General features: G+C 37.6%; 1 protein-coding gene across 2 annotated transcripts in view; it reads left to right on the top strand.

Moving 5' to 3' along the window:
• The window catches only part of LOC100889790 (sodium- and chloride-dependent glycine transporter 1), a 60,333-nt gene that overhangs the window by 30,059 nt on the left and 2,853 nt on the right, over window positions 1-27,421 (top strand). For both annotated transcript variants that reach the window (XM_011670127.2, XM_011670131.2), the window contains exons 3-14: window positions 12,146-12,382; window positions 14,479-14,700; window positions 17,766-17,897; window positions 18,965-19,268; window positions 19,892-20,024; window positions 20,771-20,905; window positions 22,024-22,127; window positions 22,572-22,702; window positions 24,598-24,707; window positions 25,299-25,433; window positions 26,605-26,704; window positions 27,219-27,346. In XM_011670127.2, the coding sequence (XP_011668429.2) occupies window positions 12,146-12,382; window positions 14,479-14,700; window positions 17,766-17,897; window positions 18,965-19,268; window positions 19,892-20,024; window positions 20,771-20,905; window positions 22,024-22,127; window positions 22,572-22,702; window positions 24,598-24,707; window positions 25,299-25,433; window positions 26,605-26,704; window positions 27,219-27,346 (1,871 nt within the window). The remainder of the gene's footprint in view (window positions 1-12,145; window positions 12,383-14,478; window positions 14,701-17,765; window positions 17,898-18,964; window positions 19,269-19,891; window positions 20,025-20,770; window positions 20,906-22,023; window positions 22,128-22,571; window positions 22,703-24,597; window positions 24,708-25,298; window positions 25,434-26,604; window positions 26,705-27,218; window positions 27,347-27,421) is intronic.

Raw genomic sequence — 27,421 nt, 5'->3', positions numbered from 1 at the left:
GGGAAATTTCCATGCAACGTCCGGATGCATTGGTCTGATGTAGTAGTTTAGGAATAAGGTGGCGCGACTGATCAGTGTCAGGGTCTCGTGAAAGTGGAGGTCCTAGGTTCGAAACCCAAGTCTATGCGCTAGAACCTTTTGGTAAGGCACCAATCCTCATTACCACGTACCTCGGAGAAGAATTAAAGCCGTCGATCCCCTGATTGTTTACTTACTTACTTGTTTACTTACAATCATACACATGCTTTCTTAGCAATCGGGTAAAACAAACAAACAATATTATAACCTTGATTAACGTATAGTCCTGTATTGAATGTTTTCTCGTTATGAAAAAATAAATTATTCAAAAATTGATATGAACCTCTATATATTTTTAATAAACAGAATGTAATTTAGTCTACGGGCTGCCATGTTCAGTATTCATAATACAATATTCATTCAATTAATCAATCGATCAATCAATCACGAAGAGCACGATCTCTATAGATACCATTTACACAATGACTATGTCAATTCTATGTTTCATAGTTTCCCCCATTGTTGATCTGTCTATGCATAATTTATTATTCTATCGAATGCTCGTATCATCAATAGCTGTTCTTTAATTAAACTCGCTTTGCTAATAATCACAGGCGTGTATTGTGGCTGATTCTGCGACATCTCTTTTTATATCCTTTGTCGCTATACCTTAACGCATTACTACCTTTAATCCAAAGGGACTACCCGATGGTAATTAGGAGAAAGATGACCAAAATGAAGGGGAACTCAAACTGTCATGAAATGCTTGACCTCATCTTCGACATACCGTGACACGACGTCTCCGAAGACTGTCTATTAGGTACAGTTCTAGCCTTCGCGTTAGAAACGTATGTAGAGAAACTGCACCGAAGACGGGAAGAACTCCGTTTTGGGAGCCCCGTTGTATTTTCCCACGGTTCCCTACCGATTTCCAAACACAAATAGCATTATTGTGCCCATTTCAATGCGTGGTCCCTTTTCAACAAATAAAGCGAGTTTGGAGGAGAATCCTTGCCTCCTAAACTCTTTCAATTTACCGAGGAGAGTCCATGGGGAAAACAGAAATTGAAGCGCTTATAACGATGCCAGTCACCTTCGTTTTGCATTAAATCGAAAGGACTGGAGTTTCTGGGATTTGCTCTGTTTGGCAAATGGGCGAATTAAAGTATACACCTGTTATTGTAACGCTAATCCGAAATGAAAGGAATTCGTACACTGCTTTGAAGAGAAGAGACATCTTAGATACTCTATTGTGGCAATAGTTCTTGAGGTATTATTGTAATTCTCATCTTTGTTTGGGACATGTATTGTTGTTGAATAGCTTTATGGCTCAGTGTATTCCCGTGTACGTCTGATGTAAATATTGAAGACATGCCTAGACGTCACAGTAGAATAGACCAGTTCACGGTTAGCACATCACTGCAATGACCCCGAATATCCACAGATCTTCAAAACATGAAGACGTCCCACTTTGTACATTTTGAAATAATCACTCCGACAGCGATATATAGATAACCTTTGTTTCCCCTTTTCAAAGAATACTTCCACCTGTGTATCATGGAGTTCATTGAATGTGCATGAATGAATAATGATCACATAACTTTCATGAGCACGCATCCAGTATAACGTCTCAGTGTATTTCAAAATTTGTTCTGCAATGACCTTTATCTGCTCATGCTCAGACTGCAACCGTGAACTGGCTTATTCAAAATGGTTGTAGATTAGAGAATCACACCTTCCATAAAAAGTGCCATATAATCTGCATCCGAATATAGCTAACTGGAAAAAGTGTTTCAATAAACAGGACACTATATACTTTGTAGGTTATTAATTTTGCAGCAATTCCCCCTTTTACATGTAGCGTCACCTTAGTTGTATCTTTTTTTCTTCTCTTTTACCTTTAGTAATCGCGTATTTCGAATAGTTTCTATTCTACATATTGTGTTGGCTGAACGAGATAATTAAATACCAGATTTTTGTTTTGGTTAAAGAAAAGCCCATAAATATATGATTAAGTACTCTTGTGCATAATCATTTATGTATCAATTGTTTTACAAGAACTGAAGGTATAGGCAGGACTTCACCTGGATTGACCTTATGGTATCCTTTAAAGATAAAGCAGAATGAAACGGGAAAGGAAATTGATTATGGAATCTCCTCCCAAGGAAACGGAGGAAATCTCGCGCCAATCTCCGAGCTTCTCTCCAGTTCCTTTCTGCTCAAAAGATTATCACGGAATATCGTCGAGATTTTAGTACTTTGGCTTGACGAAGAAAGAAAAAAGGACATGAATAACAACATAAAGTATTATGCTTCCCAGTTTCTGATACATTACAAACGACTCTATTTTCAGATATTGAAGAATGGCCTGTATAATTGAACATTCGTAGGTATTTGTTGTTTTTGTGTATGTACATGTATATGCACATGCAGGATTACTTTTATAATAAGAGCAATATCCATGCAAGCTATCGTAATTCATGTGCAAGCTTTTAATGAAACCACATACGAATCCATATAGCTCTTTTACTTTCATTGCGGTCAGTCAGTGTTTTCTAACATTTTTTTTGCGGTGTGCCACTGTGGTAAATGTAGAATGTATATTTCAAAGTTATACAAATATTTTTTTTTCTTTAAATTTCCAATAACGAAACTTCTTTAGTAACTTACGCAGCGGAAGCTTAATATCATAATCTGACGAGGGAGTCGCGAAAGGGCCGCAAAATATCGCTAAGCAAACTCTATCATTCCTCGAACATCATGATCATGACATGCTGTGCGCCTGCGAAAAATAATGCACCTGCGAAAAATAATGCACCGTGATTATTCGTCTTTGAACATGATAAAGACGAGTAAGTGAGGTTTTCCGAGTCGATAATTTGAGAAGTACAACTTAATTTAAACGTTTGGGTGTGGTCGCATTAGATCATGTTGAATGTGTAATGCTTCGAAGATTAATTGCTAAGAATTAGGTTACAAGAAATACGACACCGTGCTGGTCGTGACTCGATACTATAGTCCTGCCATTAAATTGATTCAATGTTTCCACAATATTCACCGCATAATGTAGCTACTATGGTAAAGGTTACGTTGTAATTTGATGTGGACTAACGCCCTCTTTGTGGGGATTTAATAACGGGACTCAGCCCACTCCTCCCCCATTCAACAAGTTCAAAAGTTTAATTTGTACTCTACTATACCGAGTAGAGAGTTAAATGATACCAGCGTCTTCTTAATTGCCATTTAAGGTTCTGTGTATTCGTGGGAACCCTGTTATGATTTCGTTCTTTTTGGAGGGGGTAGGGGGGGGGGGAGGGCACTCCAGATATAAAATTAGGGCCATTGTGCAATGGACCCCTTTTAGTTATGTAAAACATGCTGGAGAAACTCTTACGCTTAAATGACCTCTTACATTGTATGGTTGATTGAAAGCAGTGGCGTAATGAGCATTAACTTTGTTTTGGGGCAGAATAATCCGCATCATAATTAGTTTTTGAAAAAGCATAGTTTACAAAAAAGTGAGAAAACCCCTGGAAAATCGAGTCATTTCAGCAACATTTATAAATCACTAAAATCGAATTAGAAATAAAGCACGTTTTAATTTTATTTGGGGGCAACTGCCAAGCCCCCCCCCCCCCCCCATCAGTACGCCAGTGACTGGAGTTGCCCTTTAATTAAAGATGTTTTCCTACAGCGATATGACACTTTAATGAAGCCAATTAGTGCACAACTTATGTCATTAGCAAAATATGAATAACATGCATGATAGAATTACAGTCTGGGGGAGGTTTTTATGTATACTCGGGCACGCGTTTTTATTTGTAATTAGTCAGGGGCGTAGCTAATATAAGAGGGGTACTTGCACCCCCTCCATTAATGGTGAAAATAGGAAGAAAACATGGAAATTGGAAAGATAAAGAACTAAAGAGAGGGAGGGGCAAAGTTAAAAGAAGACAATCGGACCCCCCCATCCTTATTCGATTGTCTTTAATTTATTCGCAATTTATCCTCGTATAGTTAGACCAGTGCCCCCTCCCCTCCCCCTCCCTTCCCCCTCCCCTCCCCCTCCAAATATAATGGTTGTGTCCTCCCAATACCTGAACCCGGAGTACGCCACTGTCATGATTCAATATGATGACAGGTTTAGAGAAATCATTGTGTTCTATTTTGATGAGTGTAAGTAAGTACCCGTTTAAGTTTCAGAAAAGAATTGTGACACATTAAATGGTGTAATATCCTCAAATAGATTTTGATCTGGTTGCTAAATAAATATTGCTGGTGTTGGGAAATTTCCTGGGGATTTTTTTTGGATACCCATTAGGCAATTTTAATGTTGACTTTGGCACTTGAAGAACATTAGTAGGCCTATTATTGTTAAATGTTCTGAAGAATACATTACATGATTGTGTTCCAGGATTTGTTTCTTTTGCGAAATCATTTTGGCGTATTATAATTGCCATGGCTCATTTCACATATTGTTTTAAAGGTACATTGAATATTGTAAGTCGAAACATGGGCGGAGGAGGGGGTCAAGATATTAAGAGTTGGCATATTGTGCTCCTGCCTCCGTAGGATATACAGTTATGTCGAAATTGTCGGGGGCTACTCCTTACTGCCGCCCCCCCCCCTCCACTTCGAATCGAGATCCTATTTACATGTGTGTATATTGTTATCGAGTTCTTCTATCAATTTCATTGTTAGTCACCTTCATTGTTCATGAAGTGTCCCGAAATGGCTGAACATCAGACATAAAGTGACTTAGAAAGAATGTTTGGCAGGAACGTGACATGGAAACTGCCCCATGCCTCCCCTCCCCCCTCCTCCTCCCCTCCCCTCCTCCTCCCCTCCCCCTCCTCCTCCCCCTCCTCCTCCCCCTTGCCTCCCCCTCCTCATTCCCCTCCCCCTCCCCTCCCATCGAATTGACGCCTTTCTTGCATGAGCATGATGATAACATGTTATTGAGTTACTTTCATGATCATTCAGTTCATGAAAAGGCTGGGAATAACTTGACATCGATACAGTGAACCAGAGACAATGCAAGTAGATGGTGAGGAAAGTCATAGCGTGACAGACATGGTTGAGAATGTTGAGTGGAGTAATTAGGTAGCAATCAGTCGTCAATCACCAGCAAGGATGGCCCATTAACATGACAATGTGCGTGCTCCTGCGTTCAAGTTCATTTAATATGTGTTACTACCAACTTGACTACATAGCCATTGTATCTTCTATAGCGAATTTGCCCAGGGGCGTGTAGCAGACGCCAAAGGGGAAGGGACACACCTACACAATGATGCTGTATTTAAAATCAGTGTTGCCTGAAAATCTGTAGATTGAGCGGTCAATTGCTTATTATTGTTTGCAAATATATTTCTGAGGCCTTTTTTTTTGTCTTGCGTGTTGGCGATTTTTGCCCCTCAGTATAAAATAAGTCCGACACCCGTTCCACACTCCCTTTTGTTAAAGCCCCTCTAAAGTGTTGGGAGCCCCAATGTTGCTTTAAAAATTGATGGCAAAATATCACATAATATGTTGTGTAATGATGTGAAAGAGAACGTCATTTAACACTCAACTCTGCAAGGATTTTCAAAACAAATGTGTTTGAAGACGAATATTGATGAAAGAATACGAAACTTGGGTTTTGTGTTGTACGCAGAAAACCTACGGGATGTCCACTGCATCCTCCTAACTTTTCTATGACAACAGGTTAGGTTTCACTTTCGACTACTAAGTAATTGTTGTCTGTTGAGGGAATTTTATTTAGAAGAGAAAAGCGCACACAATTATGAAAGTGCTTAGTTCAGCCTCATTCCGCTTCAAAGTTATTTCTAGTGAAGCGAAGGGGAATATCTTTTCTTTCTTTCTTTCTTTTTTTAAAATATTTTTTACTGGAAGTCGATTCACTGAACAGTGACATATCCTACTTATTTTAAGTATCTTAGCTTCTTTAATCGCAATGAGACCAGTTTGGAGTGGCGTAAAGAAGAAGAAAGAAAAAAAGTAAACATATTCTGCATCATGATATTTACAGAGATGATTTTTTTTTTGTTCCTCCCCATTTTATCGGTGTACATCTGCTATCTCAAGAAAAAAAAGGCAAAACGACAGAGAAGCCCCCCCCCCCCAAAAAAAAATACTGACAGGGATGGATCCTTGAATTTTTTAGATGGGGAACAAAATTAAAGAAATATCTGACAAGCCCCCAAAACGTATGACATTTTTACCTGCCTTTTTCGTCGTAGACGTTCGAAAATGGAGCACTAGATACCTTTGTACTAGAAATTAAAATATACCTTAAAGGGTTACAAAGGTGGGGGTGATTTCAGAACACGAACAATTTTTTGAAGAACGCACGCCACCCATTCCGCATGATATTCGATCGAGTCATATATTTCTAATGAATCATGGCATTGTAAATCATGCATACTACCCTGTAAATTGATACCTCCGTCAAACGATCAACGTTTAGGTTCTGATCGTCAGGCGAAAATTTTACGAATTATTTGACTAGAGTTGATACCGATTTGATTTGTTGTTCTTATGTCCGTCCGCCCCCCTCTCTCTCTCTCTCTCTCTCTCTCTCTCCCTCTCTCTCTCTCTCTCTCTCTCTCTCTCTTTCACCCCTCTCTTTCTCACCCCCCCCCCCAACAACATGATGGGCGCCCCCACCCCGATCCTTCCAATTTAAATCTTCTCATTCGAGTATGAAGAGATTTCATTTCTTTTTATTCGTGTTATCATACTTCTTCTTTTCCTTCTTCTTCTTCTTCTTCTTCTTCTTCTTCTTCTTCCTCTTCTTCTTCTCCTTCTTCTTCTTCTTCTTCTTCTTCTTCTTCTTCCTCTTCTTCTTCTCCTTCTTCTTCTTCTTCTTCTTCTTCTTCTTTTCCTTCTTCTTCTTCTTCTTCTTCTTCTTCTTCCTCTTCTTCTTCTCCTTCTTCTTCTTCTACTTCTTCTTCTTCTTCTTCTTCTTCTTCTTCTTCTTCTTCTTCTTCTTCTTCTTCTTCTTCTTCTTCTTCTTCTTCTTCTTCTTCTTCTTCTTCTTCTTCTTCTCCTCCTCATTCTAAGCCAACACCCCGTAGTTCTTGTCGCTATGATGTAGGCAAAGCACGAATTTCATGACATTCAGACTATTGAACCCGCCCAGACCAGATGCACCAACATCAAGGCAGGGCTGCATCCGATTCTCATTATATTCATAACTGTGGTGAAAACAGAGTAATTAAAGGCACGAGTCATCTTTATACCAAAAAAAATCACTCTCAAAGTCATGGATTGCTCATCTGTAATGTGTGTGCTGTAATAACGCCCATTACAGCATGATGAGTTGGCGTTATGATTTGTACCCCTTTTACTTAAAATTCATTGCATCCGTTTGGTCATGGAAATGATTGGCTAAAATTGCATATTGGTATCAATATTATTGTTTCTTAATTCAATCTAATACATAATTCGGTGTGTACACCTATATGCTATGAATTTAAAAATCGGATTAAATAATGTGTCCCTCAATTCATCGAAATAAAATAGGGGTGATTTTTCCGATACACCGATTTAAAAAAAAAAAAAAAAATTGCCATTAATAATAGTTACGATGGGGTCCTAAGGGAAACCTCCCTTATTCGCTCTATATAATTATGATTGCGGGTTACCTTTCAAAAGAAATGGGTCTGGGCTGTCTGCCTCCAATCTTCCGCTGCAGACTTTCACTTCCATCTAGATATACGCACATTAAACAGTTTTACAAAATGTTACAAAAAAACACCCGTACTCTAGATTACATTTACGATGACATGAGAAAGAAGTTCAATGTAGAGATATTGCAGGATAAAATTTCACTCTACATTAATTATTATAAGTCATAATATTAACAATATCATATTGGGTGCTTATATGTGTTAGTTGTTTCAAGGAGGGGGAAAGGCAGTATTTTGATCGTGAAACTTCAATATTTTGGTTACTTTACCTACTTCGATAAATTAATAAATGAATGAATAACTAAGTAAATAAACAAGCAAACATTAGGATCACGTTACGAAATGAGGATTATGAAGCCCCCCCCCCCCCTCCTTCCCTCCTATCCTCCTATCCGCTATCGTCTTTCCCACTGTCCCTCCCACTGTCCCCTTTTCAACATCCCCGTCATCCTCCAATAATTTTGGAGTACGCCATTGAGCTTGGCTGGCCGAACCGAAACCGGACCTTGAACAGGACATGCAAACTTTCACTAATCACTTCAACTCGAAGAGGCTGGAATGATCGGAACGCGCATCGGACATCCCAAAAATAAATTAGATTAAAACTGCGCAAGTTAAAGGCATCATCGCTGCTGTCCACGCTCACAGGAGCCGACTCCTAAGTTCACGTTCTGTTTTAAAGATGTAGATGTTGTTGTCCTCATGGTTTATGCATTATAAATCTTCATCTAGAGAAGTATTAATATAGCCTATGCAGGTCTATATCTGATGCCAGGGCGGTCACTGCAAGAGGTACCTTTATAATTAGGCCCACACGCTATAGGGTCATAACATTCTGTTGTACCTTTCTCCAAAGGTGCAGATTTTGCTTTTGTTATAATTTTTGGATTATGAATCTTCATCTCGAGAAGATTTTAGCCGATTTTATATCAGTACGGTCACTGCCAAACATGTTTTAAAAGGCTACATCGTGATTTTACTGACAGCATGATGGAAGTTGCTTGGCAACTGCGCCATTCATTTCTGAGCAACATTAAATTTTTGCGAAGTTTGGACTGTCATCGTAGTGGAAAATTACTTTTAGTATTTCAACGTATATGGGTTGTAAGAGAGATGAAGGAATATATAATGATATACATGTACCTTAAGTTTTAAGTGTGCAAGAATTAGGGTTAAAATAAACAGATGTAAGTGAGGGCAATTTTCTTGCACACAATTCGAAATTGCAAAACTCGGCAAGGCAACGCAAGTGCTTCGATCGGAAACCAAATCTCTCGCGATATGTGGCAATGATAATGAAAATGTCTGTCTGCCATCGACCTTAGCCAAGTTAAGTGATTTCCTTTCCCCGTTGGCATACCAAACTAAAGTTCTGGAAGGCAGACAGAATTTCCCAAATAACCCGAACTTCCCCTCAATGACAATGATTAAAACAACAACAACCAAAAATAAAAATAAACATGCTGTTATCATCGAAGGCGCAGCATTTTGTTAGTTTTGAAACCATATCAAGTGAAGGACGGCTAGCTGTTGAGCCGAAAAAGTTGCATGATAAAAACAACATAAATTTGAAGCTCATTCGTGCGACTGAGTGTGGAACTGGTTTGCGTTACCGTTGTTTCCTCTGTAATAATACTTGTTTGACTATAGTCGTTTAACCTTTACAGACGAGACGATTTTGAAGACAAGCGAGTAAAAGAGGATAAAGATCTATTGTTGAACTTCCTTACAATTCGAGTCGACTCATTACACCTGTCATACTCTACAAATCTGCTTTGAATTGGATTAAATGAAAACTAGGAAGGGTGGAAAACAGGAAGCAATCGAATGGAAAACAATGTTCAATATTATTGCAGTCTGAGAGAAATGGGTGAGTAACTACGAAAAACAAAAATTCTTAAATGAAAAAAGATGATGTCTTTTATAGCAACGTTATTAATCATCGTTCCTGAAACGAAAGAAAAGGCTTTATAACGAAATCTTTTTAGTGCAATGATGAAAAATGAAAGTTTGTGATACGGTGAAGAAAAATTTGCAATCTGACTCCAAAGCCGCCCGTCGTGATCAAAATTGTTTATTCAAGTTCAAGTCTCCCGCGGTGACGATCGCATCTCTATCGCGGGACTTTAATCGGGATGAGTCGCGGGCAGTAGTCCGCGAGATTAGAAGACTCCATTTCTGGTATTGCTGGGCCGAATAAATTAATTTGATTTGGTCCGAGGAATCGGCGGTAAACCTGGTTTAAACTTAGCCAAACAATGGCAGGTGTTAGGTTCGTCCCAGAAAGTGGATTGCCGCGATGCTTGTTTTAAAAATCAATCGCAGAAGATTGGAGGACCACCGACAGGCGCGCTAGATTAAAGTGATGAGCGCCAGGCAGATGTAGCAGACGCCATTTTGGATGTTACACGCGCAGGAGATAATTGACTCGGTATCTTGTTAAGAAAATGTGTGATTTTATTTCTTTTCTTTGTTCAGAAAGGGTTTTATAATTGAAACCGTTTACTTTTCTAGGCAATAAGTGCATCACTAGTCTTTGTAAAAATATATTTAAAAAAAAAAGGGGGGGGGGGGGGGTAATTGCCGAGAGGATTATATGCCTGCTGGAGTGCTTGTACTTTTTAAATATCGGTACTTGTATTTGTATGTAGCTAATGGTACTTGTGTTCAACGGTGTGCCTTTGTTATACTGGGGACCCAGTTGCCACTTTTAAAGTCACATGTTATTTTTGTACTTGTCCGTCAGAGATTAAAGAAATTTGAAGTATAAATACAAACGTAGCCAAATAAACGTAAAAATAAGAGATATGCATATAGATCAATTAACACGGAAGAGTAGGCGCAGAGATTAGTGAAGTGAGGTGTAATATAAGATTAAACCGCTGCAGTGCTTCTCAGCAAACCAAGTTGTGTACCAATAGCTGTTCTTTCCTCTTTTTTAAGACTCTTCTTTGACATGGAGTTTGTAAGCTTTGTCCCAGTTCAGTGGGTTCGTTCTATTTGAACTGTCCACATTTTAGTAAGTCATATGGTTCATCTACCTTAAAGTGAAGACAATTCTTCAAGCATATAAATAATCGGGTGGCAAGTTTTGCCCGGACACAAGCAGTGTCTCAAATTCAAACTTTTTTCTTCTTCGAAAGCTCTGCATGGAAGGCAAAGAAAATCAAGAAAACGCCCATATTCATAGTCAGAAATAGATTTCAGTCGTTTGTTTGTAAGATGAAACTGCCTATTTCAGTCTAATTGAACTTCAGAAATAGAATGACAGTTCATACAACTGAAAGTAAAATTGATCGGTTGCACAGATAAGAGAGTGTTGTAGAGACACCTGATCCTGCCAGGGATCCGATTTAGAAGTCGATAAAAACAACCCTTAACCCCATCTCGAGTACGGTATTCTTGACTTTTATTTCTCCCATAATATGTCACGTATACATGGATGTCTGTGGTATTTTTAATTTTTCTGCATTTCTTGTATTTTTTTCATAATTCTCATAATTATTGGGCTTATGGATTGATTTATCCCTTTGTTGACTATATTTTTGTGATCATCTTTGTCATTTCGATCCTTGATGTCTGTGGTATTTTGAATTTTTCTGCATTTCTTGTATTTTTTCATAATTCTCATAATTATTGGGCTTATGGATTGATTTATCCCTTTGTTGACTATATTTTTGTGATCATCTTTGTCATTTCGATCCTTGATCTGATTTTGATGAAGAATTGTAAATCAATTTTATATTCATATTATATTTGAATCAATGTCTGTGAAGAAACAATAGTTTTGAGAGGACTACTTTGTAATCATGTGAAGTTTTTTTTAATGTCTTAGTGACACTTGGAAACAGAGAGCAAGCTTCTCCACCCAGTATTTGTGTGCTTCTGTAGTGAACAAGACATTTTTCTTTGGGCCTTTTTATGATTGTCATTTGCTAACATGATTTGAAATAAGTTCTAAAAGTGACAGCCATTTTTCGCCCAGGATATTATGGTATCCTTGAAAGTCTGAACGCAACATGGACATCATTAAAATGTGGTAGCAGCACTTTAATGGTAGTAAAAAATGACCAAGATTTTTTTTTTAGGGGGGGGGGGGGGGGTGTACCATGGTGGAAACCATTCCCATGGAAGAAAATGAGAAATTCAAGATACTTAATGCTTCAAGTAAATTTTGTGCAGGATACTGTCTCTGCCTTCTAAAAAGAATTTTTTGTACTAAGATAAGCTGAATCGCACTTGCACTTTCAGTGGTTTCATCATTCTTAAAGGTCATATTTCATTACTATGGAAGCATTTAACAGTTTTCTCTTCTTTTTCTCCTGTTATTTTACCTTCTCTTCCTCTTCATGTTCTTCACTTCATTCTTTGTCTCTTTCTTTCTTTCTTTCCATTCTTCTTTGTCCTCTCCACTCTTCTTTCTTTCCGTGCTACAGATGTCTTTGAATCGAACGAGAGGTTAGAGTCGCCTTCAGCAACTTATGTGAACACCACCTTAGCCAGCAACGCATCCTCCTTGGGCGGCCACGAACCTGCCCCGGCACACGCCCAAAGCCTCATCGATCCATACCGCGATGACGTCAACGGTGATGTGACGAATGTTGATCGAGGAGGTGATGGGGTGAGGGTGGCATTAGCAGTGGATGATATTACAGTGATAGAACCTACAACAGGTAATTGACGATATCATCACCAACAGTCCCATGTATTCATATGGATGTTATCTTCTGCCAAAGCACCTCAAGGGAACATGGCAACTCCCCATGGTTCCTCGGCCTATGCACCTGTAATTGATACCATAATGGTGACATTCATTGTCTAATAGCTTCCTCTATGACGGACCTCACTTCCACATCCCCTTCCCCTTCCCCTTCCCCTTCCCCTTCCCCTTCCCCTTCCCCTATTCTTCATGTTCCCACCCTTCGCTGTACCCCAAATGCACTTTAAGCGATATCATTCACCACGAAACAGACTTGATTGGAAACATGAGCTGGCATTGTTGCCATCCTAAAAGATAGGACCTGTAGAGTGTAGAGGATGTCTGAGAATTGAAAACACAACACTAATCAGGAAGCCATATTAATTTGACGTAATACGACTGAGCCCTCTCGAGCCTTACCCCAACATAGCTTCTGGAAAGCTCAATCCCTCATGCAATGGCAATGCATCACAGATGTTATGCGAGGTCTGTCGCATAGTTTTATTGAGGGAGATGCTAACTTTGAAATCATGAAAGTGTGCGATATCCGGGGCAAAGGAAATAGGCACGATGCTATCGTAATAAGTGCCAATGTCTAACGAGTCTTGTGAGGTAGATGGGAAGAGATAAATTCTTATTCTGGTTGACATGATGACGTCAATATTACATCATTCCTAACTGCCTCAAAGCATGTTTTACATCTTGAGAAAATCTTCCTTGAGGTGAAGGAACGGTGAGGAACAAGAATATGATCGTGATAAGACCTTGCTCCACACTCAAACTATAGATGTTGTCATAAGTTGAGGGGATACCAATAATTTATAGATGTTGTCAAAAGTAAAGGAGTACTCTTTGTGATAACAAAGTGATTCATAGTTCTTTCTCATACCTTGGGAGGTGCTTGCCCTCAGATTCTGGCAAGTGTTGAGTCCAAAATGAGGAGATGAACAAATTCCAATATAAGAACGTTTTTGAAAGAAATTTATTCAAACAGGGGGCACATAAACGTATTTAAACTTGATTTCTATGTATGATTCACTGGACGTTGCTGTTCAGGGGCACTTAACTGAAGGGGTTGGGAGCATTTCTTTATCATATGCAGCAGCAGCAGGAACCTTCTGAATACTTTAGTCTCCCCATCATTGAGAAAGATCATTGCTCCTGGTAGGTGTGTGGGTGGGTGTCATTTATAGGGATTCATGAGGGAAAATTCAGGGCTCAATTTTCGGATTTTCCTTTATTGACGTTGAACCTATTTAACAAAACCTTTCTTCCTTCCTTGTTCCGAGCGTGCAGTTGATCTGACCCTGACTAAATCCATTAACGTTTGGGTGGGAACTGAAATACAATGTTTTTATCCATGCATAGTTGTCTTTGTTTTGATTTTATGATGATGAATTGCTGCTGTAGATCATGAAAAACATGAATCAGACCTTTTTTAAAGATTCTATTCTAACTCAATATCTCAATTGATTGAAGACTAACATCTAGAATTGAGAGTTGAGAATAGTTTTGTATGAAAATGAAATAGCTCTGAAAGATGAAGAGAGGGAGGGAAACTTATCTCAATTGATTGAAGACTGACATCGAGAATTGAGAATTGATAATACTTTTGTATTGAAATGAAACTGCTCTGAAAGATGAAGAGATGGAGGGAAACTTATTTTTACAATTCAACAGCATAAGAAGACTTTTAAATACAAAGAAGGGAACTTTTAAGAGATTCAGACCTATTTAAAGATTCTATTCTAACTCAATGTCTCAATTGATTGAAGACTAAAATCGAGAATTGAGAATACTTTTGTATGAAAATGAAATTGCTCTGAAAGATGAAGAGAGGGAGGGAAACTTATCTCAATTGATTGAAGACTGACATCGAGAATTGAGAATTGAGAATACTTTTGTATTGAAATGAAACTGCTCTGAAAGATGAAGAGAGTGAGGGAAACTTTTTTTTAAACAATTCGGCAACACAAGAAGACTTTTAAATATGTTGAAGGGAACTTTGAAGAGATCAAGCCACTTGATAAACTCTATAATTATTTCATTCTGCACCTCTTCCCCTCTCAGAAACAAAACTCTTGGACCACAAAGGAAACGGAGACGCGGTCGTACCCATGCCCCTGATAAGGAAGGGGTTCCCTCCCCCTTTCCCGATTGGCTACAACGACGAGAATCTGCACAAGGGCAACTGGGGTCACAAGATGGAGTTCATGTGTGCAATCTTCTGCGTTATCTTCAACATCGATAGCTTCGTCCAGTTCCCATTTCTGATGTATGACAATGGAGGAGGTAATGAGAATAGATTTGAATGATTTTGAGGAATTAATTCCTGCAAAGTTTCCATTTACATCACCTGGGTGGAGTGTGGCAAATGTAGATTAATGTCTTACCAAAGGATGTTTATAGTGGTGTTGCAGGCAGGGACGTAAACTCCTTAGATCCACTGATCCATTAATTTGTTGATATATCAATTAGACAACAACACCTCTACATCATATGCAATATCGACAACTTGGAGTTGTCATGGTATAGGGGTTCATTCCCTTGACTTTCATTCGTAAGGTGAGAGTTTGAATCCCCGCCTGGCATCAACATCCTTTTGCAAGAGATTAATCTGCAATTACTGCTCCCCACCCAGGTGTATGAGTGTTCCGACAAAATTATTAAGTGCTATATCTTGGCCATTCTTGGGAATGTATAGGCTGGAAAGGGCTTTGAGCAGTTCATTATAACTTGAAAAAATGCTGAAATATCAGTTATCATATTATCAGTTTGTTTTTTGCGTCCATTTACCCTTCTTGATGTATGCTATTTCAGTTAAAAAAAGGAATTAAAAAAGTGTTTTAGTTGGAAGTGTTTTAGAACTCCACTCCACTGGGGAATTCTAAGTCTATTTAAGATTACTGTAAATACAACTTTATGGTATAATAATTATATAGCACCTAACACTTACTTTATCAGAAGTATTCATCATCATTAGTAATAGCTTTTTAATAGCTATTAAATGTTTGCCCATTGAGGGGATAAAGGACGAAAAGTTTATATTTTCAATGAGCGTGTGAAAACTTCACTCTTATGAGGAAATGTAATTCTAAATCAACTGATTACACAATAGTTTTTTTTTTCAATTCAATTCAATTTTGCTTTTATTGAGAAGAAAAAAGAAAAAAATATGGCAAAAGTCCAAAAACTAAAATTAAAATATTTACAGTAAAATACAAGAAAACATGATATGATAAAATGTTAAAATGTATATTGACGTATAGTAATTCAATAATCACTCAAAAGGAGAATGTGACTTCATGCATTAAACAGATAATGCTAAACAGCAATAAATACATAATACAAGTACATTTCAAGTTAAAGTGGATTTATCTTATACCTAGATATTCAGATTAGATTCACAATAGAAGTGGAGTATGAGTATGAAGTATCAATAATATATACATTCCAAGTGTGAAATATATTTGTTAAAAAACTAAAGAGAAATCAAATCATGAGGTAAAGTGGTTAATTGAAGTGGATTATTGTTGTTTTTATTTGCATAATCATACTCAAGAAGCGGTCTTATCTTTGACCAACGTAAATTGACAGCATAGAAGTGGAATGTTTCATGTAACAACGTTTTTATTCCAAAACGGAAATAATTTGTGTAAGGAAATTATAGAAAAATCCAAATATTGAATGGACTGGTGAAATGGAGGTACATGTAATATGTACCTAGGTATGGCTATAGAACTCAAAAAGGTTATATTTGCACACGTGTTACTTTGTAACTTTAAAGGACTTGACTGAATATCAGAATCCACTGTCCAAAATCTTTAAAAGAATTGTATGGATATTGAAGTGATATGCTTGTTCATTCCAACAAGTTAGAAACAATTCTCAAGCAAGAAAAAATATTGACACTGTTTTGAAGGTATAAGGATATTTAATCATAAAAAATACTGAATGGATTATTGCATCTCCAACCCATACGTCTATGGATTTAACATGCACATTGTAATAAAAAGCTATATTGTGTTGTTTTCACACTGGAACATGACTACAATGGTGTCATTTGAGCATGAAATATCCAACCCTTCACCAAGCATTCGATCATTAATCAACCTGAAATTGCTATTGACTAGAAATCGCCTGCCGAGCGCCAGGAAGGCGTTAATACACATCTTTTGACACAGTGTTAATGTCCTTCTGGCTCCGAACAGCTGAAATTATGTTGATTGTCAGTTTTTATAAAGACCCTGGTGATTCTTGCTTTTGTAAGGGTACTCCATGTAGATCTATCACTCTTAACCCACTTATGTACATGTAGCAAGGAAATATACATTAAACATAGAATACTGGAATAAAGCCAATGTTTCAAGTACACATGTGAAGTATTTGTTGTCGTTAGACTGTCTTGAAAGAGCCCTACAAGATCAGATGATATGTGTGCTGTTATTCTTTAGTTTAGAATTTCATTTTTAATTCCTGAATTCTCTGTTTTTTCCTCTTCTTTTTTTTTTAAAGATAAGGGTTAGACATCAAGTTAACTTGATGTCAACCTAATTGATTTTAATGTGATGAAATCAGTTGCATTGATTGAAATATTAGATGAAATGCACCACAAGCCCACCCCCCCCCCCACTCACTGTTATTTAGGGTACGCGTATGCATGTTCCCTCTTTTTGAGAGCGTTCCCCTATTTCGGGGTCGGGACTACAAGCTAGCAGAGTAAAGATAGCATTTTCGAAGTGGAAATGACTTCTTTTACAGTGTTGAACTTTAAGTCAAATAATTTATGTTTCTTCCTACTTTGTCTCTTCTGTTTTCTGTTTCTCTCACTCTCTTTGTCACTCTCTCCCTCTCTCTGTCTCTGTCTCTCTCTCTCTCTCTCTCTCTCTCTTTCTCTCTCTCTCTGTGTCTCTCTCTCTCTTTCTATCTCTTTCTTTCTCTATCTGTTTCTTTCTTTCTATCTTTCTTTTCTCTCTTTCTCTTCCCCTTATATTTTGTTGTTTCCCCTCCAGTGGTGTTCCTGATCCCATACATGATATAGCCCTGTTCCTGATGATCTTGTCCCTAGCTCCAGGTCCAGATTTGCTTTTTAAATGTCAGTCATTAAATCACACAATCCATTTCCCCCCTTTCCTATCTCACTCAGGATTTAATGATTCTTTCCTTCAACTTGTGTTCCTGATCCCCTACATGATAGCCCTGTTCCTGTGGATCCTGCTCCTTAAATCTGATGGAGAATTTTCAGATCCCATTTTCTTTCAGACAGTCAGTCAGTCAATCAATCAATCAAGCAAACCACGGTTCTTTTCCTTTTCTCTCATTCATTCATTTTCTTAATGATTCTTCCATCCATCCAGTTGTGTTCCTGATCCCGTACATGACAGCCCTGTTTGCATTGATCCTGCCCCTGGTCCTGATTGAGATATCCCTGGGCCAGTTCGCCAGCTGTTCGTTCCTGACCTGCTGGAAGTTCTGCCCGCTTCTGAAGGGTAGGTACAGGCAAGATTGGAACTGTTACGATATGCGATATCCGAATATCCGAATATCCGGTATCCGTCATAGTTAAATAAACAAGATGTCTACCATAACAATCTGCCGACTGTCTATTATCCTGATTTATCTACCAGTATAAGATGTTGACGTGGATCCTAATCAAATGATTGGTTGAAAGCGTACACCTGTACACCTGACCAGGCATTTATTTTGCCTAACGCGTAATTTGGATAATGACCGGTCATTAGTAAAATCATGTTTTAAAACATCATTTTATATAACAATTAAAACACAATCTTATAAAACAAATAATACACAGCATTTTGTTTGGGCATTAGTAAAATTACCCACACTCGGTACCTTCAGAACGGTTCAAACACCTTCGGCTACCGCCTTGGGCGTCTCAGACTGTTTCAAAGGTACCTTGTGTAGGTAATTCTTACTCATGCCCTCACTGCTGTGTATTATTTGTATATTACTAAGACCCTCAAACTCATCATGGTGGCAGTGGTGGGATCGAACCCACACCATCGAATCACATGAGAGGGAGATTCTCATAGAGAAATGTATAAAGAAACACACGATAACCATATAATGAAAGGTGCATTTGTGAAAGAAGTGCCCTGTTATGTACAGTGGTATCGTACACAGATTCTTTATTTAGTCGTTGTTAGGAATAATGCCCAACCTTGTATCTTGCTATACATCATTTACATATAGCTTTCATATTTTCACAAGAAAATCGTATTTACCTATGGTATTCATTCAAGCTGCAGAATTTAAACCTGATGAAAACTTGTACAATTGTACATAACAATCTTTTTCTGATTGCTTCAAGACAGCTTCTTTCATAATGCAATGTCATGACCAGGGGGGGCGTTCACAAAACTTGTCATCAGTGAGACATAACAGATGTTGTTATAAGCTACTGAAATCCTTGCTTCTGATTGGTTATCAGCAGATTTGTCACTGACATTTGTCATTTGTCATTGAAAAAAAAACTTTGTGAAACGGGTCCCAGAACTCGATCTTATCTTTGATTGCTTCTTGTTGCTTGATGCAGGTCTGAGTGTAGGGATGCTGCTGCAGCTTCTGGGCTTCGCCTTCTTGTGGGGGCCTTTCTCCGGACACAGTCTCTACTACATCTTCACCATCTTCCTCCCGGCCGATAACCTGTTATACACCTCCTGCTCCAACGCCTGGAATGACGATGTCGCACCCTGCCAGTCCGTGGTCCCTGCCGTGGCCCTCGCGCCAGGAATGAACGGGACTAATTACACCATGGCGGACGACCCGTTTGACGGGTCCTCGTATCAGGAGATGATATCGAACCTGACTGCAGTCACTCCGGAGTTTCAGTACTATAAGTAATTTGAAAACGTTTGAGTTATTTTTTTCTTCTTCTTACTCTTCCTGATGGATGGGTGAATTAGTGAATTTGTGAATAACTGAAGACAGATGAAAGATGAAAAGAAGAAAGTTTGATACATATTAATAGACATTGGAGCAATAGTTTAATCGCGTTCATTTTTTTTATCAAAGAGAGAAGAAAAAAATTGAAGCAGTACTTATTTGTCTATCATGTTTCCGTTTGAACATGAAAAAATAACACATTAGCTGCATTTGTTTTGGTAGAAGTTGAAACTACCTGTAAACATGAAGAAAAAAAACCACCTCCGGAGTGTGGTTGTGACACCATCAGAAACTTCACTTGTTTTTGCAGTTTAAATGCTCACTGTTATAATTATCAAACACTGACAGTTTCTTGTGGGTATTTTTAGTAGTGTCAATGGGAGTTTTAAAAAAAGATGGTTTTTCGAAATAGTTTTTGGTTGTGTAAATGGGCATATATTAATATTTTTTAGGTGGAGGTATGGTCCTAAAAGTGCAGCTTTCTGTTGATAAACATGTTGTATGAGTAACTTGCCAAAAGTACTTTAAGATGCATGACAGATAATATTACTGACCTATGACATCTCTGTTTGTTTAGGAACCAAGTTTTGATGCAGGTTGATTCCACCAACAGTCTTGGATACCCTCTGCAGCATCTGATGATTGCATTGGCCGTGGCATGGCTGGTAGCCTTCCATATCATCCTCTTTGGGATCAAGTCCTTTGGAAAGGTAAGAGGAAGATTTCTTATTCTTCTCCTCCTCCTGTTCTTCCTCCTCCATCTCCATCCCCTCTGTCTCCTCCTCTTCCTCATTCTCCTTCTCCTCCTCTTCCTTCTCCTCTTCCTCCTCTTACTCCTCCTTCTCCATTTCCTCTGTCTCTTCCTCTTCCAACTCCTACTCCTACTCCTACTCCTCTTTCTTCTCCTCCTTCTATTTCTTCTCTTTCTCCATCTTCCATGAAGATGAATTAAAGATAGTTGTTAAAAGATCTGAAGAAAAACAACGCTAAGATTCCTAGAAGGGGTACCCTTAGGCATACAGAGTTTCCTGTGTGTGAAATTTCATTGTGGTTCTAAAAGTGATATATTTTAGGGTGATCCAAAGAAGTGATATTAAACAAAGAGTGTAAATAATGTCTAGATGATGCAATGTTATTGAAAAGAGAGAGAGGGAGAGAGAGAGAGAGAGAAAGAGAAAGAAATGGGGGGGGGGGGGGGCAGACAGTACATCTCAATCATTATAGATTTCTTTATTTTCAGAACCTCCACACACTATTATTGCACTCAATTAGATGTAGATTACCTTAAAATGGTAAAACTATTCTGTTTTTCAAACTAATCCATACGATACCCTCATGATGAGAAAGTGATTTATTTTCAAATATCTTATTAGATATCTCTATTATGTAGACTTCACAGTTAATTATAATACAATATTAACCTCTATATCAATCTCTTTTCTGTTTCCTCACACAGGTTGCATACATCTTGTTCAGTGCTCACATCCTCCTCCTATTTGTGCTTCTGATCCGTGGTGCCATCTTGGACGGAGCTATGGAGGGTATCACAATGCTCTTCTTTCCAGACGTCGGCAAACTCCTGGAAGTCCAGGTATGCTTTCCATCAATGTGTGTTTGAATGGTTGCAATTAATGGATCAGTGGTTAGTAGAGTAGTGGTCCTGAAAGTTCTGGGTTCAAAATATAGTCGTTATTCTTGTGCACACTGATATGTGATAGGTGTGTGGTTGGTTGCAGATGCATTGGCTTAGTGGTTAGTGTAGCGTTTTCAGAACATGAAGGCCCTAGGTTCAAAATAAAGTCAAGGCACAATTATTTATTTGGGTCATACAGTATTTATACATCAATCATCTTATAAGTTGATTTGTTTATTCATTTTGACATCATTTTTTCTTTTTTCTAAGTAGTAGCTAAGTCTTAACCCTATTTTAACTGGGCTATTTCAGACCAGGTTTTTACTGGGGGGGGGGGGGGGTCAATTTGACCCCCCTCTAAGATCTCGGCCGTTTCACCGCCGATCGCCGCGAAAATTTGCATGCATGTCAAGTGAAGTGTATAGAATACTATGGTAATTTCAAATTTTTGAAAAATTCACTCATTTGCATATTTATGGTAATTTATGCAAATAAGGTCATCAAATTCACATTTATGCCCATAAATCATAGATTATTCATGTTTACGTATTCTTTTTTCACTACATATATTTATTAGACCATTTAGAATAATAATACAACACAAACAATTGGAAGAGCCAGGTTATTCCTTATGTTATCTCTTGTTTTTATAATTTCTTATGTATTTCATTGTTTTTTAACTTATGTATTTTATTGTTTTTGTTGTTTTATTTCATTTATAACTACAATTCAACTATTTTGACCCCAAAACAAACATCTTAACTTCAAACAAGACTGAATAACCAATGTTTTATCTATTTTTAGGAAAAATGACTTTTACATATGTTTTGTACACAAATCACGAAAATGAGCGATTTTCGGGCTGACATGCAAAGACAAAAGGTCACGTGACCTTGTAACCGTAGGTCCGATTTGCATTTTAAAAGATGCGTAAGACTCAAAAGTAAAAAGTCATGAAAGGAAAATTTTATATCTGCCGCGGTTTCGGAGTAGTCGCGAAATTTCTACAGGGGGGGTCAAATTGACCCCCCCCCCCCCCAGTTAACATAGGGTTAAGTCTTATGTTATCTTTACAGGTTTGGTCTAAGGCATTCAACAGTGCCATGTACACTTTTGCACCAATGTGTGGGATTCTGATGTCTCTGAGCAGCTACAACAAGTTCCACAACAACTGCTTCATGTAAGCATAAACAGCAAGGGGAAGAGAGAGAGACAGAGAGAGAGGGTGGGATAGAGAGACAGAGAGAGAGGGAGGGAGAGAGAAAGAGAAAGAGGGGGTAGAGAGAGAGAGAAAGAGAGAGAGGGGGATAGAGAGAGGGGAGGGAGAAAGGGAGGGGGTGGGGAGGTAGAGTGACAAAGATTAAGAGAAAGAAAACAGAACAGAAGAGACATAGCAGATAGAAACATGAATTTGTTGACTGAAAGTTATTTTTATAATAGACCAGTTCACTGTTAGCACATTGGCATTTTTAAAAGTCAGCATCCCTATATTTCACACACAAAATTCCTTATTTACAGTGTACTGGCCAGTATTATAATTTTTTGAAAATAGAAATACACCTTCTTTCATGTCCTACATGGTTATTGCTTGAAGTTGTTTTCTATGGTGTTTGTTGATTTCTAGGGATTCTGTGGTACTCATCTTGGGGGCGCTCTTCATCAACCTCCTGTCTGCCGTCACATTCTTCTGCTATGTCGGGTACGGAAACAAGGTCTTGGACATGAAACCCCTTAATCTCACTGACCGAACTACAGGTAAGTCTAGCCGTCAACAGAGAAAATTGAGCACTGCTTTCTTATCTTTAATTGGAATTTACTGACCTGTTCCTCTCATTTTCTGCTTCTATTAAAGCCTATCTGCACTAGTTTGGCCAGGAGGGATTAGACCTCCCTGCATGGTCACTGACAGGTGGTTATCTCATCAAATCAGCTCTCAATTAACATAAGAAAATGGGGACCATGGGGGACCAACGGTCACCATTTAGGCATTGTTTGCTATAAGTAGTGCAGTGGGTCTTTAAACCCAACTTTATATCAAGGTAGACCTCCCCTTTAATGTTTCAACTGTTATCCATTTTTTTAATAGTGTTATCATCAAAATGCTATGCTAGCATCTATATGCATTTACATTGGTTCCATTTGCACAATTTGTAAATTTAGCACATTATAGTGTACTCTGTCAAGCACTGTCTATTGAGGAGAAAGTTTTCTTTTACACATTATTTCTCAGATATGTTTGCTTGAATGTTGAGATCTACCTTTAAGAAAACATTATATAATAGATATATTCTAGAATTGTATTCTATTTCAGAATAGATATATTTACAATGCACCCACCGGAATACATGTTTGGTTTAGGAATCAACATTACTAGTTTCTCTTTAATTTGAAGGTAGTATCAAGTTATTGCCGACACCCAGAAACATGATCTTCAGTTTAGCACTCTGTAAGGTGCTTCAAATCTATTATCAACAAACTCCTGTCATTGAAACTGTATTATCACTGTAAGGAGTATGTCTGTACTTATTACTTAAAGGTAGGCGTTACTACTGCAGCTAGAAAGGATTAGACCACCCAGTGAGCCATCGAGGTCACTGTGACAGGTGGCTATCTCATTAACTCAGCTCTCATTTAACATAAGAAAGAGAGGATCATGGGGGACCAACAGGCACCGATTTGGGAAGTTTTCTATATAGAGGGAGCAAGTAGCTACAAGTAGGACAGTGTGCCTTTAAGTTGCTTCATTAAATAAGAGTTTAGGTTTCTCTTTTGCCTGTATTCATAGAGCTACATTGTGTATGATTACATACTTACATACTGTAAATTAGAAACATGATTATTTAACTCTTTAATACTGGCTGGGGTCAACTTCTTTTGTAATTCAACAAAACTGTCACAGTTGAATTTTGTCACACATACTATGTATATTTACTAAATCATGTGTGTGAGGGGGTCCGCTCGCTATTTATAAGGACCGCTACTCATAAGGACCACTATTCATATGGACAGCTGTTCATGATTTGAGAAAAGGGTCATTATTCACAAGGACCACTATTTATAATAAAAAAAGAGGGTCGTTATTCATAGGGGTCCCAATTCATAATACGAGAAGAGGGTTGCTATGAACCCTCTTCTCGTATTATGAATAGTGACCCTCAATTTATATTATACAAATATACATTGCCTTGAGAGGTTCTGGTTAAAACTATGCGCAAGAGGTGACTCCAATAGTACTATTTGCTGATTAAGATTTGAAAAAAAAAAAATTTCAACTCCCAAATAGAAAACCCAAATAGTACTCTCATATAGTACTTTCTAAAAATAGGTCAAATATTTTTGGTCATGTGACGAGTTCTCAACCAATCAAAAGCCAACAAATTTTTGATGCAGGATATAATATAAACTAGCGGTCCTTATGACTAGCGAGGTTTACCCTGTTGAGAGCTGCAAGGGCATTAAGACTGTTTAAAGAATAGAAGTTAACACCCATCTGGCTCTCAACACATGATGCACTCCAAACAATGTGGCAGTCTGTTTTTTTTTTATCCCCATTGAGTAATGAATTAACAAGTTTTGGTTCATGATATGGATGATATTTTCTTTATCATTATGTTTTATTTCTTATGTTTGTTATTCTTTCTGTTTCTCAGGAGAAACCATCTTTGTGATGTTCACCACCATCTTTGGAACCTTGCCGCACGCCAGGATCATGTCTTTTCTTCTCTTCTTCTTCACATTCCTCTCAAGTCTTAGCTTCCAGGTAAGTATCTTACTTGTATTTATTTAATTTAAAAAAAGACAAACAACAGCTTTGAGGTCTACAAACTCTGTAATATATTTTAAATTACACATCCCTCCTTGTTTACAAAATATGGCCCTAGAAATTCTGACTTTGTTGATTGCTTGTAGATTTTGTCTGTTACACACCTGTGAGTGTATGTGTGTGTAAATTTTAATCCTGCTTGGGTAAATTACACTCTGGCATTTCCTGTGTAATATACAACCTGCCAATTAAATATTTACCTGAGAAGTTAAATGACCTACTTCTCTCTTAAACCAGCTGAAGTTCAATGATGATGTAATAGTAGTGCGCAAAGGTTCATCTTTATTCATATACAGTATATCGATGTTTTCAATTTGTGTTTTCTGCCCCTGATCATCTCTGTCTGTCTGTCTATCTCTGTGTCTTTCCTTCTTTTCCTTTTTTTCTTTCATTCTCTCTCTATTTATCTTCCTCTGTCTTCTATTATTCTGTAATCTATTTCATTGTAATCTTTTCTACATATTGAAATAAAAAAACTCTCTCTTATACAATCTTCCATTTTATGAATTTTCTTTCTTTCTTTTTCAGGTTGTTGTGGCCATCTCGTTAGTGATTGGGTTCCTCGATGTACTTGGATATCGTCATTCGTGGAAGGCCATCATACCGGTCTCTTTCTTGGTCACCGTCGTGTGTTTCGGTGGTGGACTGCTCTTCATCACACCGGTCAGTCATGGTCAATTCTTTATGATATACCTTTAACAACTAAATTTTTAATTTTTTTTTAAATTTATTTATTTTGGTTTAAAAAGACATATAAATATACATGATTCAAAGGTCCAAGGACCAAAACTGATCGTGTTTACAAGTAATGCAATAAAGTTATAGATACAGTAACAAGTACAAGATGGCAATAAAGATGAAAAAAATAATACAATTTAATCGATACAATACCAGAATAAACTAAGAGAAAGTAGTGGTCAAGATCGTCAAATTACTGAACTGCTATAGGGGTAATGGTAGCAGACAAAGAGACAATGATGATGCTGAGTAACCAAATGACCAAATTATTTTTACCCCTTTTAAATGTTTTTTGTTGGTGTTATTTATAAATCAAGAATGAAAGTTTGATCGGTTTAATTAGGGCCTTTGTTGAATTCTTCTACATGTAGATGCAAGTTTTAATATGTCGCATTCTCAAGAGACATAAATCAGGACAAATCTATTTTTCACAAACTAAAAAAACTACAAAACTGGGTAAGGGTATGAATGATTTAGTTGTAAATTGTATTATTTAGTGATACGGCAATTGTTTTGATTTGCCAATCATCCAATGTATTTATGTATTTATCAATGAATATCAAATAATTAGTCATAAAATTTGATTTATTTGTTGATTGTGCTCTTGCTTGGGGGCATATCACAAAACAATGTAATTTTCCTTTAAAAATTCTTTTGAATTAATATCCTTTCTAGAACCAAGGCTATCCTATAGGTTGCAACTAAATGACTCAATATATTACACTTTTGTTTGATTAATGTATATTCTTGTATTTTTTTTTTAATGTTGATGCAGGAGGGGCCACATTTCTAGGGTAATGAGATTAACCTGACAAAATAAAACCTTTTTTCAAATTAACCTGGAACTTACATCAATTGACTCAATATATTACAGTCTGATTCTCTTTTATTTGATGAATTTATATTCTTGTTTTCATCTGTTCATGTTGCTGCAGGAGGGGCCACATTCTGGGGAAATAAGATAAACCTAATAAAAGAAAACCAGTATAGTTTAATCTGTAACTTATCGCTAATAACCCACAATATATTACAATCTGATTCTCTTTTTTGCGATTAAATTTAATATTCTTGTTTTGATCTGCTCTTGTCGCTGCAGGAGGGGCCACATTTCTGGGGTGTTCTCTACAAATTCTTCTTGCCTCACATTCCGTTCCTCCTGAGCATCATCATGCCTTTGGCTCTCACTTGGATATACGGTGAGTGACGAATGTCTTCAAGTCAACTGAATAAAAAATTTATTATTAAAGGCCATCAAACCCCCCCCAAACAATGGCTAGCGTCCCTAGGAAGATAAATAAGCAATTTTGTAATGCAATCAAATTTGATACACAAAACTTCAAGTGCCATCATACAAATTATTTCATTTACCTGGTACAAATAATTGTATTTCAATAGTCAGAATGCAAATTGCATACATTACGTGTTATTAGGTTGGACAAGTCATAATGTTAGTCCTACCTAGCAACAAATTTTAAAGAGAGATATCGTTGCAAAGTCAATCACTTTGGTTATAAATGTGACTTATGAGTTTTTAAATAAAAATAAAAACTTTAAAAAATGAAAAAGTTCTGATTAAGTACCTTGCTTCACAACACAAAGATAAACATCAATATGAATCCAATTAAAATAGTTTTTAAACAGTAATTCCCCGACCTTATAGCACAGAATTGGAGGGATAAAAGAATGATGTTTTTTTTTTCCTTTTTGTAGGCACAATACCAGCCTGGAAGTTCCTGAAGTTCCAGCGAGACATCAAGGCCATGGTGGGATGCTTCCCCATCGTCTTCCAAGGATTGTTTGCTGGGCTAGAGGCGGTCGTCTTACCCCTGGTGATCTCGGTAAGCTTTTAATTCCTGATGACAGATTGAGAGAGGTTCTCAGCATTGTGAGAAAAATGAATCTCAAGTTGAACA

Source organism: Strongylocentrotus purpuratus, unplaced genomic scaffold, assembly GCF_000002235.5.
Source record: "Strongylocentrotus purpuratus isolate Spur 01 unplaced genomic scaffold, Spur_5.0 spur5_scaffold_11, whole genome shotgun sequence".
Classification (NCBI taxonomy): domain Eukaryota; kingdom Metazoa; phylum Echinodermata; class Echinoidea; order Camarodonta; family Strongylocentrotidae; genus Strongylocentrotus; species Strongylocentrotus purpuratus.
This window is presented reverse-complemented; position numbering and strand designations above follow the sequence as displayed.